Raw genomic sequence first — 16,392 nt, 5'->3', positions numbered from 1 at the left:
TCCTCATATATAGACTGATGGACAATCCTGGTGTGAACAGGGACTATATTATCCCCTCCTCATATATAGACTGATGGACAATCCTGGTGTGAACAGAGATTATATTATCTCCTCCTCATATATATAGACTGATGGACAATCCTGGTGTGAACAGGGACAATATTATCCCCTCCTCATATATAGACTGATGGACAATCCTGGTGTGAACAGGGACTATATTATCCCTCCTCATATATAGACTGATGGACAATCCTGGTGTGAACAGGGACTATATTATCCCCTCCTCATATATAGACTGATGGACAATCCTGGTGTGAACAGGGACTATATTATCCCTCCTCATATATAGACTGATGGACAATCCTGGTGTGAACAGGGACTATATTATCCCCTCCTCATATATAGACTGATGGACAATCCTGGTGTGAACAGGGACTATATTATCCCTCCTCATATATAGACTGATGGACAATCCTGGTGTGAACAGGGACTATATTATCCCCTCCTCATATATATACTGATGGACAATCCTGGTGTGAACAGAGACTATATTATCCCCTCATATATAGACTGATGGACAATCCTGGGGTGAACAGGGACTATATTATCTCCTCCTCATATATAGACTGATGGACAATCCTGGTGTGAACAGGGACTATATTATCCCCTCCTCATATATAGAGTGATGGACAGTCCTGGTGTGAACAGGGACTATATTATCCCCTCCTCATATATAGACTGATGGACAATCCTGGTGTGAACAGGAACTATATTATCCCCTCCTCATATATAGACTGATGGACAATCCTGGTGTGAACAGGGACTATATTATCCCCTCCTCATATATAGACTGATGGACAATCCTGGTGTGAACAGGGACTATATTATCCCTCCTCATATATAGACTGATGGACAATCCTGGTGTGAACAGGGACTATATTATCCCTCCTCATATATAGACTGATGGACAATCCTGGTGTGAACAGAGACTATATTATCCCCTCCTCATATATAGACTGATGGACAATCCTGGTGTGAACAGAGACTATATTATCCCTCCTCATATATAGACTGATGGACAATCCTGGTGTGAACAGGGACTATATTATCCCTCCTCATATATAGACTGATGGACAATCCCGGTGTGAACAGGGACTATATTATCCCCTCCTCATATATAGACTGATGGACAATCCTGGTGTGAACAGGGACTATATTATCCCCTCCTCATATATAGACTGATGGACAATCCTGGTGTGAACAGGGACTATATTATCCCTCCTCATATATAGACTGATGGACAATCCTGGTGTGAACAGGGACTATATTATCCCCTCCTCATATATATACTGATGGACAATCCTGGTGTGAACAGAGACTATGTTATCCCCTCATATATAGACTGATGGACAATCCTGGTGTGAACAGGGACTATATTATCCCTCCTCATATATAGACTGATGGACAATCCTGGGGTGAACAGGGACTATATTATCCCCTCCTCATATATAGACTGATGGACAATCCTGGTGTGAACAGGGACTATATTATCCCCTCCTCATATATAGATTAATAGACAGTCCTGGTGTGAACAGGGACTATATTATCCCTCCTCATATATAGACTGATGGACAATCCTGGTGTGAACAGGGACTATATTATCCCCTCCTCATATATAGACTGATGGACAATCCTGGTGTGAACAGGGACTATATTATCTCCTCCACATATATAGACTGATGGACAATCCTGGTGTGAACAGAGACTATATTATCCCCTCCTCATATATAGACTGATGGACAGTCCTGGTGTGAACAGGGACTATATTATCCCCTCCTCATATATATACTGATGGACAATCCTGGTGTGAACAGGGACTATATTATCCCTTCCTCATATATAGACTGATGGACAATCCTGGTGTGAACAGGGACTATATTATCCCCTCCTCATATATAGACTGATGGACAATCCTGGTGTGAACAGGGACTATATTATCCCCTCCTCATATATAGACTGATGGACAATCCTGGTGTGAACAGGGACTATATTATCCCTCCTCATATATATACTGATGGACAATCCTGGTGTGAACAGGGACTATATTATCCCCTCCTCATATATATACTGATGGACAATCCTGGTGTGAACAGAGACTATATTATCCCCTCCTCATATATAGACTGATGGACAATCCTGGTGTGAACAGGGACTATATTATCCCTCCTCATATATAGACTGATGGACAATCCTGGTGTGAACAGGGACTATATTATCCCTCCTCATATATATACTGATGGACAATCCTGGTGTGAACAGGGACTATATTATCCCCTCCTCATATATAGACTGATGGTCCTTCTCCTCTGACATCACTTACATTATCTACAATAAATGACATCAGGTAAAACATTAGATTGTTCATCCTCATCCCTCTGTGTGATTCTTGTATTTCTTGTCTCTACAGCTGGAGATCACTTTATAGACCGACACAAACAGGATCTGATTGATGGAATAAAAATTATACGTCCATTTATATCTGATCTGTTCGGTAATAATCTGCTGACAGAAGAAGAGCGGCATTATATAATGGAAATATCAGAACCTGAGGACAGGATGAGACGTCTGTATGATATTCTCAGATACCGGGATGACACTTGCAAAATTATGGTTTTTCAAACTTTGTATAAGTACAATCCCAGGGTCATTAATTTCCTGAAAAAGCCGAAGGATCCACTAAAGTTAGTAAAAAGTAAGTGTTACTGTGATCTGTATCTATTTGTCCATATATATTAGGCCTGTACAAAATATCGTAAATTAAATAACATCGCAATAATTGCGGTTTGCGATATGTCGATTTTGGCTTTGGGAAAATTATGTGATTACCTGCTGAGACTGGTATGACTCCTCTGGCGATGGTAGCAGCTCGTTCAGGCTTCCTATGTCCCAGATGATTTTGTACGTGCTGCGGCTCCGTCGTGGCACCTGAATCCACACACCAAGCAGCACCCGGTAACACTTAGAAGCAGCATGGACACCACCGGGCTCTTTAGCTCAGTTCCGACTCTCAGGGACCTGGGGGTGCCCAGGTCAGTGCAGCCCCCTATGTGTGGCACAGCCGAGCTGCTGAGTAAGCATGACAGCATGAACATCGCGCTGCGGAGAGACACATTTCTTTGCGCAGCGAGGGACAACTGACATAAATCCCTGCTACTCTGCAGGGAAATGTGCCCAGAGTGGAGGCCACGGGGTACAGGAAATATGTCCAGAACACAGGCAGCTACTCAGCTGAGATCGGTACCGAGATCCACGCAACAGATCCCTGCTGCTTTGACTACAATCTCCCCTCTGGACACAGGGATCTCGGGCGCTCCTTTCACTACAATCTCCGCTTCACATTTCACAGTGCTGCTCGCTGCTGACAGGTTGCTTTCATTTCAGTCTCTGCTCTGGGCACATTTCTTCTGACTCGAGGGATCTCGGGGCACATTTCACATTGCTGCCGTGGGGATCTTGAGCACATTTACCAGCACTGCCACGAGGATCTCAGGCACATTTTACAGCACTGCTCTGCTGCCGACAGGTTACTTTCATTACAATCTCTGTTCTGGGCACATTTCTTTCACGCTGAGTAGCGGGGATCTTGGGGCCAGGTAGCAGCGCTGCTGGGCACATTTCACATTGCTGCTCTGGCCACATCTTCACAATCCCCGCTGCTCCTCCGCAAGAAATGTGCAGCGGAGCAGTGCTGTGAAATGTTTCCTGAGGCAGCGATGTAAAATGTGCCTCGAGATCCCTCAAGTCAGTGGTGAAGAAATGTGCCCAGTCCGGAGACTGAAATTAAAGCAGCCTGTCAGCAGCGAGCAGCACTGTAAAATGTGGAGCTGAGATTGTTGTGAAAGCAGCGCCCGAGAGCCCTGTGCCCAGAGTGGAGATAGTAGTTAAAGCATTAGTGTCACGATGCCGGCTGGCAGGAGGTGGATCCTCTGTGCCAGAGAGGGATTGGCGTGGACCGTGCTAGTGGACCGGTTCTAAGTTACTACTGGTGTTCACCAGAGTCCGCCGCAAAGCGGGATGGTCTTGCTGCGGCGGTAGTAACCAGGTCGTATCCACTAGCAACCGCTCAACCTCTCTGACTGCTGAAGATAGGCGCGGTACAAGGGAGTAGACAAGAGCAAGGTCGGACGTAGCAGAAGGTCGGGGCAGGCAGCAAGGATCGTAGTCAGGGGCAACGGCAGGAGGTCTGGAACACAGGCTAGGAACACACAAGGGAACGCTTTCACTAGGCACAATGGCAACAAGATCCGGCAAGGAAGGGAAGGGGAAGTGAGGTTAAATAGGGAAGTGCACAGGTGAATGAACTAATTAAGCCAACTGCGCCAATCAGCGGCGCAGTGGCCCTTTAAATCGTAGAGACCCGGCGCGCGCGCGCCCTAAGGAGCGGGGCCGCGCGCGCCGGGACAGGACCGAGGGAGAGCGAGTCAGGTACGGGAGCCGGGGTGCGCATCGCGAGCGGGCGCCACCCGCATCGCGAATCGCATCCCGGCTGGGAGAGGTATCGCAGCGCACCCGGTCAGCAGGTCTGACCGGGGCGCTGCGATTGCGAGGATGTTGCGAGCGCTCCGGGGAGGAGCGGGGACCCGGAGCGCTCGGCGTAACAATTAGGGATCTGTAGCGGGGATCTCAGTATAGATCTCCGCATAGTAGCTGCCTTCGCTCTGGACATACTTCCTGGACCCCACGGCCTCCGCTTTTGGGCACATTTCCCCGCTGAGTAACAGCGATTTATGTCAGTTGTCCCCAGCTGCCCCAAAAAATGTGTCCCCCTGCAGCGCGGTGCAAGTCAGGTGTCCCCCGCTGCGCAGCCAGCACTTCTGTTCTCCGGGAATGGAGATCGGGGAACAGAAGCAAAGAAATGTGCCCCTAGCAGCGCGCTCTCTGTTAGCACTGCAGGGAACAGGTTCAATCTGTCAATTGTCCCCCTGCAGCGCAGCGCTTCTGTTCCCTGATCCCAGAGAGTGGAGATTAGGGAACAGAAGCAGAGAGAAGTTTTTTCCACAGAAACGCAAGCCAGCAACTTGTGTGTCCTAGCAAGGTGCTCTCACAGCGGAGAGACAGTGTGCTTCCTTGTGCTGTGAGAGCGTACCACAGCGCGTTTGGTCAGTGACACACAGCCAATCACTAAGTCTTAGGTGACTCAGCAGTTTTCCCAGCTGTGCGGTCACATTCGGCTGCAAGACAAAGTTTTCTTCACTGCACTGGGATTACTTCTAAGCGATTACAGCAGTCATCCCAGCCCGATCACCGCGCGGCTAGTACAGGTACGCCCTGTGTTCTTAACTACCAGAATGCAAGTGTGTACCCATACGCCCTGCGTCCTTTATAGGTTAAGCCTGTACAGACTGCAGGAAGGTATCCTCCTTATCTCTTTAGCCAGTGCCAGGCCACACATTGCAGAACTATCATTCCTTGTCAAAATACTCAATCTGTGAAATTTACCTTTTACTGTCAAGTGTTAATTTCCAAGGAGTTGGTGAATGCGATTTTATTGACCCACACAACTGCAGTAGTAAGATCTATTGCTTTATGCAAAAAGTGCCCATATCAAGTTATTTAATAACTCTAGTGGTTAGCACTTTGGAGGGAAGAAGATTGGTCCTAGGACCACATTATGGACTGAGATAGAACTACTGAAAGCTTCCGTCTATGAATTTGCTAAAACAAAAAAGAGCTGAAATATGTGGAGTCTCTGGTGAGTCCTTATGTCTGGGAGAAATATGACCTGCTCATTTTACCTCCATCATTCCCATACGGTGTAATCGAGAACCCTTGTCTTACCTTTGTATCCCCTACTGTGCTGGCTGGTGACCACTCTCTAGTGAGTGTCATTGCACATGAAATTTCACACAGCTGGACAGGAAACTTGGTTACAAACAGAAACTGGGAAAACTTCTGGTTAAATGAAGGTCACACAGTATATTTAGTGAGAATTGATGGACTGATTAGTGGCATCGAACATGTCGACTGAATTCTAAAGTTTTTTCCATTCCCCCAAAGCCTTAGGCTCCGTTCACACTATGAGCATTCATCTCTTATTAAACATCCGTTTTCTGTGTAAAAACGGATGTATAATAACGGATGAAATAACGGGTGCTAACGGCTGAATAAATATTCATTCGTTGAGACCCCTTATAACATCCGTCATGTATGGCCGTAACACCTCTGCATACAGACTCCCACAGCCAGGACTACTACTACTCCCATAGTGGAACAGACTTCTATCCATGATTGGAGTAGTAGTTCCCCGGCTGTGGGAGTCTGTCGGTGGCTGGGGAGGCTACATTAGTGTTTGTACTACTACCCCCAAAATGGAACAGACTCTGTTCCATGATGGGGGTTGTAGTACAGGGGCTGAGGGATTGATCGCATCGGGTCTCACTTCTGAGACACGATGTGATTAGAAGTTATTAAACGGGAGCAGGCGGCATGCTGCGCTCCCCTGTGATGTATGATGCATTTACTTTTTTTTTTTTTTTTTTATTCCCCGCGGGGAGCCCTGAATGGCCGGTAGTGAGGAGCCATTCAGGGCTCTCCGCAGGGTTTTCAAATATGTTTCCCCCCCCCCCCCCGCAACGCAAATATGTTCTCCTCCGCAGCGCATATATATGTTCCCCTCACTGCGCTATAAGTCCCCGGCAGCGCTATGAATGAAAATTATTCTACAGCAGCGCATCTGTCCGGCCACATGCGCTGCTGAAAGAATACTTGTCATTTACAGTACTGCAGCGGCATCTGTATATAGATGCGCTGCAGGGAGTAGACATATATTCATATGTCTGGCCCCCACAGCGCTTCTATAATCAAATGCCTCCGCAGCAATATGTATGAAAAGTGTTCTACAGCAGCGCATGTGGCCGCCAGATGCGCTGCTGTAGAATACTTTTCATTCATATTGCTGCAAAGGCATTTGAATATAGAAGAGTTGTGGGGGCCAGAAATAAAGATATATGTCTGACCCCTAGCATTTTTTTTTTTTACTTTGAAGCTCTCTGCTTATAAGGAAAATGGATATTCCAAATAAATTATATATTGATTCACATATACAATATGTTTGCCTCATAAAGTTGACATGTTTTTACTTTTGGAAGACATCAGAGGGCTTCAAAGTTAAGCAGCAATTTTCCAATTTTTCACAAAATTTTTGTTGGAATTTTTCAGGTACCAGTTCAGTTTTGAAGTGGATTCGAAGGGCCTTCATATTAGAAATACCCCACAAATGACCCTATTATAAAAACTGCACCCCTCAAAGTATTCAAAATGACATTCAGAGTGTGTTAACCCTTTAGGTGTTTCACAGGAATAGCAGCAAAGTAAAGGTAAAAATTCAAAATCTTCATTTTTTACACCCGCATGTTCTTTTAGACCCAGTTTTTGAGTTTTTACAAGTGGTAATAGGAGACAAAGCTCCCCCTAAATTTGTAACCCAATTTCTCTCGAGTAAGACAATACCTCATGTGTATGTCAAATGTTGGGAGGGCGCAGTAGAGGGCTCAGAAGGGAAGGAGCAACAATGGGATTTTGGAGAGTGAATTTTGCTGAAATGGTGTTTGGGCGGCATGTCACATTTAGGAAGCCCCTATGGTGCCAGAACAGCAGAAAACCCCACATGGCATACCATTTTGGAAGCTACACCCCTCAAGGCACGTAAAAAGGGGTCCACTGAACCTTAACACCCCACAGGTGTTTGACGAATTTTCGTTCTAATCGGATGTGTAAATGAAAAACATTTTTTTTTCATTTAAGTGCAGTTTTTTCCCCAAATTTACCATTTTTACAAAGGGTAATAGGAGAAAATGCCCCCCAAAATTTGTAACCCCATCTCTTGAGTATGGAAATACCCCATGTTAGGACGTAAAATGCTCTGCGGGCGAACTACAATGCTCAGAAGAGAAGGCTTTTTGAAAGCAAATTTTGGTGAAATGGTTTTTGGGGGGCATGTCGCATTTAGAAAGCCCCTGTGGTCCCAGAACAGCAAAAAATACCCACATGGCCTACTATTTTGGAAACTACACCCTTTAAGGAACGTAACAAGGGGTACAGTGAGCCTTAACACCTCACAGGTGTTTCACGACTCTTTGTTAAAGTTGGATATGTAAATGAAGAAATTTTTTTTTTCACAAAAATGCTTTTTCCCCCCTAAATTTTAAATTTTTACAAGGCGTAATAGGAGAAAATGTCCCCCAAAATGTGTAACCCCATTTCTTCTGAGTATGGAAATACCCCATATGTGGATGTAAAGTGCTCTGCTGGCGAACTACAATGCTCAGAAGAGGAGGAGCGCCATTGAACTTTTGGAAAGAGAATTAGTTTGGAATGGAAGTCAGGGGCCATGTGTGTTTACAATCCCCCCAGTGGTGCCAGAACAGTGGACCCACCCACATGTGACCCCATTTTGGAAACTACACCCCTCACAGAATTTATTAAAGGGTGCAGTGAGAATTTACACCCCACTGACGTTTGACATATCTTTGGAACAGTGGGCTGTGCAAATGAAAAATTAAATTTTGCATTTTCGCGGACCACTGTTCCAAAAATCTGTCAGACACCTGTGGGACATAAATGCTCAATGTATCCCTTATTACATTATATGAGGGGTGTAGTTTCCAAAATGGGGTCACGTGGGGGGGGGGGGGGGGGAGTCCATTGTTCTGGCACTATGGGGGGTTTGTAATCACACGTGGCCTTCAAGTCCGGACAAATTTTCTCTTCAAAATCCCAATGGCGCTCCTTCTCTTCTGAGCATTGTAGTTAGACCGCAGAGCACTTTACATCCACATATGGGGTATTTTCTTACTCAGAAGAAATGGGGTTACAAATTTTGGGGGGCTTTTTTCCTATTTTCCCTTGTGAAAATGAAAAATTTAGGGTAACACCAGCATTATAGTGAAAAAATTTTGTTTTTCATTTTCCCATCCAACTTTAATGAAAATTCGTCAAACACCAGTGGGGTGTTGATGCTGACTATACCCCTTGTCACGTTCCGTTAAGGGGTGTAGTTTCCAAAATGTCTGAATCTCTGTAAAATCAGCCACCCCTGTGCAAATCACCAATTTAGGCCTCAAATGTACATGGTGAGCTCTCCTGAGCCTTGTGGTGCGACTGCAGAGCATTTTACGCCCACATATGGAGTATTTTCGTACTGAGGAGAAATTGCGTTACAAATTTTGGGGGTCTTTTTTTTCCTTTTACCGCTTGTGAAAATTAAAAGTATGGGGCCACACCAGCATGTTAGTGTACATTTTTTTTAATTTTTTTTTACACTAACAGGCTCGTGTAGACCCCAACTTTTCCTTTTCATAAGGGGTAGAGAGCGCCATGCACATTTGAGGACTAAATTAGGGATTGCATAGGGGTGGACATAGGGATATTCTACACCAGTGATTCCCAAAACAGGCTGCCTTCAGCTGTTGCTAAACTCCCAGCATGGCTGGACAGTCATTGGCTGTCTGGAAATGCTGGGAGTTGTTGTTTTGCAACAGCTGGAGGCTCTGTTTTGGAAACACTGCCGTACAATATGTTTATCATTTTTATTGGGTGGGGGGGGGGGGGGCAGTGTAAGGGGGTGTATATGTAGTGTTCTACCCTTTATTATGTGTTAGTGTAGTGTAGTGTTTTTAGGGTACATTCGCACTGGCGGGTTACGGTGAGTTTCCCGCTAGGAGTTTGCGCTGCTGCGAAAAATTTGCTGCATCCCAAACTTGAAGCAGGAAACTTACTGTAAACCTGCCCGTGTGAAAATACCCTGTACATTCACATGGTAGGAGAAAACATCCAGCATTACTGACTTACTGACAATGACATTACTGTACTTTTGCAACAGCTGCAACAGCTGGAGGCACACTGGTTGAAAAACCTTCAGTTAGGTTCTTTTGCCTAACTCAGTATTTTCCAACCAGTGTGCCTCCAGCTGTTGTAAAACTACAACTCCCAGCATGTACTGATTGCCGAAGGGCATGCTGGGAGATGTAGTTATGCAACAACTGGAGGTACACAACTACAACTCCCAGCATGCCGAGACAGCTGTTTGGGCATGCTGGGATTTGCAGTTTTGCAACATCTGGAGGGCTACAGTCTAGAGACCACTGTATAGTAGTCTCAGACTGTAGCCCTCCAGATGTTGCTAGGCAACTCACTGGCTTCCGTAGTCCGCACCAGGGAGCCAGCCGCATGACCACCGATCACGTTGCCCGCTGCCTTCGGATGGGTATCGGCGCAAATAGCAGGTGTGAATTCACCAGCGATTTGCGCCGATCGCCGACATGGGGGGGTCCGATGACCCTCCCTGGGCATTTGCGCAGGGTACCTGCTGATCAATATCAGCAGTCACCCCGGTCCTGCCCGCACGTCCTGGGTCCTTAACCCCTTAAAGACTCAGCCCATTTTGGCCTTAAGGACTCAGACAATTTAATTTTTACGTTTTCATTTTTTCCTCCTCTCCTTCTAAAAATCATAACTCTTTTATATTTTCATCCACAGACTAGTATGAGGGCTTGTTTTTTGCACGACCAGTTGTCCTTTGTAATGACATCACTCATTATATCATAAAATGTATGGCACAACCAAAAAACACTATTTTTGTGGGGAAATTAAAACGAAAAACGCAATTTTGGTAATTTTGGAAGGTTTTGTTTTCACGCCGTACAATTTACGGTAAAAATAACGTGTGTTCTTTATTCTGAGGGTCAATACGATTAAAATGATACCCATTATTATATACTTTTATATTATTGTTGCGCTTAAAAAAAATCACAAACTTTTTAACCAAATTAGTACGTTTATAATCCCTTTATTTTGATGACCTCTAACTTTTTTATTTTTCCGTATAAGGGGCGGTATGGGGGCTCACTTTTTGTGCCATGATCTGTACTTTTTTTTGATGCCACATTTGCATATAAAAAACTTTTAATACATTTTTTATAATTTTTTTTTAATAAAATGTATTAAAATAGGAATTTTGGACTTTTTTTTTTTCGTTCACGCCGTTCACCGTATGGGATCATTAACATTTTATTTTAATAGTTCGGACATTTACGCACGCGTCGATACCAAATATGTCTCTAAAAAAATTTTTTACGCTTTTTGCGGGTAAAATAGGAAAAAACTGACGTTTTACTTTTTTATTGGGGGAGGGGATTTTTCACTTTTTTTTTACTTTTACATTTTTTTACATTTTTTTTTTTACACTTGAATAGTCCCCATAGGGGACTATTCATAGCAATACCATGATTGCTAATACTGATCTGTTCTATGTATAGGACATAGAACAGATCAGTATTATCGGTGATCTTCTGCTCTGGTCTGCTCGATCACAGACCAGAGCAGGAGACGCCGGGAGCCGGACGGAGAGGGGACCTCCGTGCGGCGTTATGAACGGATCCCCGCAGCAGCGCTGTGGGCGATCCGATCATTCATTCAAATCGCGCACTGCCGCAGATGCCGGGATCTGTATTGATCCCGGCACCTGAGGGGTTAATGGCGGACGCCCGCGAGATCGCTGGCGTCGGCCATTGCCGGCGGGTCCCTGGCTGGGATCAGCAGCCGGGATCAGCCGCGCATGACACGGGCATCGCTCCGATGCCCGCGGTTATGCATAGGACGTAAATGTACGTCCTGGTGCGTTAAGTACCACCTCACCAGGACGTACATTTATGTCCTGCGTCCTTAAGGGGTTAAGTGCCAGGGCGTATCCATAAGCCCTAGGTCCTTAAAGGAGTTATCCAGGAAAAAACTTTTTTTTATATATCAACTGGCTCCAGAAAGTTAAACAGATTTGTAAATTACTTCTATTAAAAAATCTTAATCCTTTCAGTACTTATGGGCTTCTGAAGTTAAGGTTGATCTTTTCTGTCTAAGCCCTCTCTGATGACACGTGTCTCGGGAAACGCCCAGTTTAGAAGCAAATCTCCATAGCAAACCTCTTCTAAACTGGACGTTTCCCGAGACACGTGTCATCAGAGAGGACTTGGACAGAAAAGAACAACCTTAACTTCAGAAGCTCATAAGTACTGAAAGGATTAAGATTTTTTAATAGAAGTAATTTGCAAATCTGTTTAACTTTCTGGAGCCAGTTGATATATATAAAAAAGTTTTTTCCTGGAATACCCCTTTAAGGGGTTGAGGATATTAATTTTAATAAAAATGTTATAATCTTTTAAAAGTAGTAAAAATAAACAAAACCTACATGAATTAGGTATCATTGTTCTGTAATTACAGAATTGGTATAATGTGTCAATCTTACCGAAAAGTGCTCTGCGTAGAAACAGAAACTCCCAAAATTAGGTAAATTATTATTTTTTAATTAATTTATTTATTTTTTGCTTTCTCTGTAAATTTTTGGGTGAAATGAGTGATGTCATTACAAAGTACAATTGGTTGGGCAAAAATAACAAGCCCTCATATGGGTCTGTAGAGACGGATGTGGAGCAGAAATAATCACCGGTGAGGTTTGGCACCAAACCGCTCAGACTCAAGGAAAGTGGTGTAGGTTACGAATTAGTCCTTTATTCCAATGAGCATTAAAACAAACGCGTTTCGGGTCTGACGCTTTCTTAATTTAAAACAGGCATAATAAAACAGCATGATAAAAACATGTCTTATATAGTCCCAACGTGTGGTCATTAGTACTGGCTGGCACCCAGGGATGACATCATATGATTGCATTTTAAAACATCCAGCTGATAGTAACACTTACTTAAAAGATATAAATACTTTAAAACACATCAATACCATAGGAAATCCATATAGGTCATATGTTTAAGATGTGGGAATGAAAGGAACTTTGTAAAAAATCACAGCGGTTCAGCAGTGAGAGGTTCATAGCCGTATCTGTCAGCCTGTGCTGACAGCTGAGGCATGTACTGATCTTGCCGATGCCATCCCCTACAGAGGTGCTGGTGAGGATCGGCAAAGGGAGACTGTCGATATCTACATTTGAGGGTGTATATGTATTGTGGGGATCCCTGTATTGTCACTTTCTGATTGCGGGGGAATTCAAATTACTGCGGGACAGCGCTGCCAGCGCTTGCGCATCTTCATAATAAAATAAACTTTTTTTTTTTTCTTATACATCGTAGGGTCATGCAATAAACCATTTGAAATGATCTGGCAGGATTGTTGAATGAATGGATTTGAAGTTTATGAAAATTTATATAGGTGAAAACATAATTTCTAGAGGGTTATGACTCAGACCGGAACCAGCATTCAAAAATGATGCCAATTTTGTTACCGAATGGGAGGAATTGATCCATAACTTCTCAATACAAATGATGCAAGCATTATGCAAGAAAAGAGAAGATTTGGTTAACTCCCTTGCTGAGGAAATTAAAACCATTACTGAGGTTCTAAATAAACACAAGAATTCACTAGAATGGATCAGCTTCTCACCATGCGGATCATGAACACGGAAAGAGATACCCTGGAAAAGAAAAACCTTAAATTAGAAAGAGATAAGAAAGACTACAGTGAAAAATGGAGCACGTCAACCTATCTAATGAGGATAGTGACCTGGAATATCTACTACGATAAGACAGATTATCTTCACTCAAGCTCCTTCAGGACAATCGACCCTGTTACTACTCCTCCCATAATGGAACTCTCTGTACACACTATCGCTCCAATCGATAATTTGGACACCTCTGTGGGCACCCCTTTTAATGTTTCCACCATCACAGTATACAATACTACTAGAGACGAGCTGGATCCAATAACACCTCAGACGGCCCTACCAGGTAATGAGGAATAGAGGCCTCCCACAACAGAAAGTGGGAATATACGTTCACCAGCTTTATTAGAACTTCCTATAGCTCCATAATTAGAAACGTCACAGAATATCCAGCTACCTCCTCTCAACACCCTCTTCACTCAAGTGACGCACGAAGAGAAAGACAACGGAAGAAGAAAGACCAAAAGGGGAAAACGGGGGGAAAAAAATTGAGAACAATCATCCGAAACCAAAAAAGAACCAAAAACTTCACTGAAAATATTTAATTTATCCACTCATTTGCTATCTGAACACGAACGGGCTATCCTAAGCAAAGGACTTTCTTTTTGCTCTGCAGAGAAAACTAATGCGTTCAATCTTTTTGTCGATTTAAATATGTACATTAGAAAACTTACCCTGAATCGACACTTCACTATGGCCAAGGAAAATCGACCTCAGGTCCCAGTGAAATTAGATGACATCCCCCTCCTTGACCCACCACCACTGACCACAGATCTTCGCCCCAAGTCAAACTTTTATCCAACACACCATAGAGGACAATTCTTAGAAACTTTTTGCGCACTAATTACTGAAGAATTTCGCAATATCAATAATAACTACACATATAGTCACAATGTATCTTCTCAACAGAAAAAAGCAATAAAAACTTTCTGACAATAAGAACATAGTAATTCGAATTGGAGGTTAGGGAGGTGGAGTGGGTGCAAGACAGACCCACATAAATCGTTGAAGCCTTGAGAATTATATCGGATCAACACTATTATACAACACTTTCAACTGATCCCACCACAATTTTTTTCGACTTCATGCAAAGAACTAGTTGATGAAGTGTACGATCAAGGCATCCTAAACATGAAAGAAAGAGACTTTTTAATAATAAAAGAACCCCGGATTCAAAGGACCCTTTGAATACGCCAGGCTGTCCCATCATCTCCGAGATAAATTCTATTACTAGCAATCTTTCACTGTATATAGATATTTTATTGCAAAGATATGTCATACAACTAAAATCATACCTGAAAGATACACCATCCCTCATTCATATCCTCAAAAATCAGGACTGGAAAGAGAATTACAGATGGGCTACTCTGGACGTATCAGTACTTTATTCTAATATTCCACATACAAAAGGGATTGAAGTCATTGGAAAGGTTCTCATTACAGACAACAGTTTGCCGGAGGAACAAAAAGCATTCATTATCAATGGCATTTCTTTTATTATAAGTCCATAATTATTTTAATTTTGAGGATCAGATGTACCTACAAACTACCGTCACGGCTATGGGCACAAGATTTGCCCGATCAATTGCTACTTTATATATGGGTGCATATGAGGAGGAACTCGTATACAGTAATCACCCATGGAAGGAACAGATCATCATGTATAGGAGATACATAGACGATCTGATCTTCTTTTGGGATGGGTCAGAAGAGTCATTTACTGAATTCACAAATTATTTGAATAATAATTCTTGGAACATGACCCTATCCGGAAAGTGCAACAAGGAGAGCATAGAATATCTGAATTTGGAACCAACCTCTGAAAATACTACGATTATAACCGAAACATATTTTAAACCTGTAGATTGTAACAGTCTGTTAGATTTTAACCCCTTAAGGACTCAGGGTTTTTCAGTTTTTGCACTTTCGTTTTTTCCTCTTTACCTTTTAAAAATCATAACCCTTTCAATTTTCCACCTAAAAATCCATATTATGGCTTATTTTTTGCGTCGCCAATTCTACTTTGCAGTGACATTAGTCATTTTGCCCAAAAATGCACGGCGAAACGGGAAAAAAAATCATTGTGCGACAAAATCGAAGAAAAAACGCCATTTTGTAACTTTTGGGGGCTTCCGTTTCTATGCAGTGCATATTTCGGTAAAAATTACACCTTATCATTATTCTGTAGGTCCATACGGTTAAAATGATACCCTACTCATATAGGTTTGATTTTGTCGCACTTCTGGAAAAATCATAACTACATGCAGGAAAATGTATACGTTTAAAAATGTCATCTTCTGACCCCTATAACTTTATTTTTCCACGTACGGGGCGGTATGAGGACTCCTTTTTTGTTTTTTTGTTTTGATCGGACTTTTTGATCACTTTTTATTCATGTTTTAATGGTATAAAAAGTGACCAAAATGCGCTTTTTTTGACTTTGGAATTTGGAACACTGCACACACTGATCTTTTACACAGATCACAGGCGTGTATTAACACGCCTGTGATCAGGGTTATCGGTGCTTGACTGCTCCTGCCTGGATCTCAGGCACGGAGCAGTCATTCGCCGATCGGACACCGAGGAGGCAGGTAAGGGCCCTCCCGGTGTCCTGTAAGCTGTTCGGGACGCCGCGATTTCACCGCGGCGGTCCCGAACAGCCCGACTGAGCAGCCGGGTCACTTTCACTTTAGAAGCGGCGGTCAGCTTTGACCGCCGCTTCTAAAGGGTTAATACCGCACATCGCCACAATTGGCGATGTGTGGTATTACCCGCGGGTCCCGGCAGTTGATGAGCGCCGGGACCGACGCAACATGATGCGGGATCGCGACGCGATCCCGCTTCATATCGCGGGAGCCGGCGCAGGACGTAAATATATGTCCTGCGTCGTT

General features: G+C 43.5%; 1 protein-coding gene across 14 annotated transcripts in view; it reads left to right on the top strand.

Annotated features, from left to right (window-relative positions):
- LOC130367541 (uncharacterized) overlaps positions 1–16,392 on the top strand; it is a 459,996-nt gene that overhangs the window by 103,160 nt on the left and 340,444 nt on the right. For 13 of the 14 annotated variants that reach the window (XM_056569981.1, XM_056569985.1, XM_056569984.1 and 10 more), the window contains one exon: positions 2,468–2,752. The exons of the other annotated variant lie outside the window; for it this stretch is intronic. In XM_056569981.1, the coding sequence (XP_056425956.1) occupies positions 2,590–2,752 (163 nt within the window). In that variant the 5' untranslated portion in view covers positions 2,468–2,589. The remainder of the gene's footprint in view (positions 1–2,467; positions 2,753–16,392) is intronic. 14 annotated transcript variants of the gene reach the window in all.

This window comes from Hyla sarda, chromosome 4, assembly GCF_029499605.1.
Source record: "Hyla sarda isolate aHylSar1 chromosome 4, aHylSar1.hap1, whole genome shotgun sequence".
NCBI lineage: Eukaryota > Metazoa > Chordata > Amphibia > Anura > Hylidae > Hyla > Hyla sarda.
The sequence above is the reverse complement of the archived record's forward strand: the minus strand, read 5'-3'. Positions and strand labels throughout refer to the sequence as shown.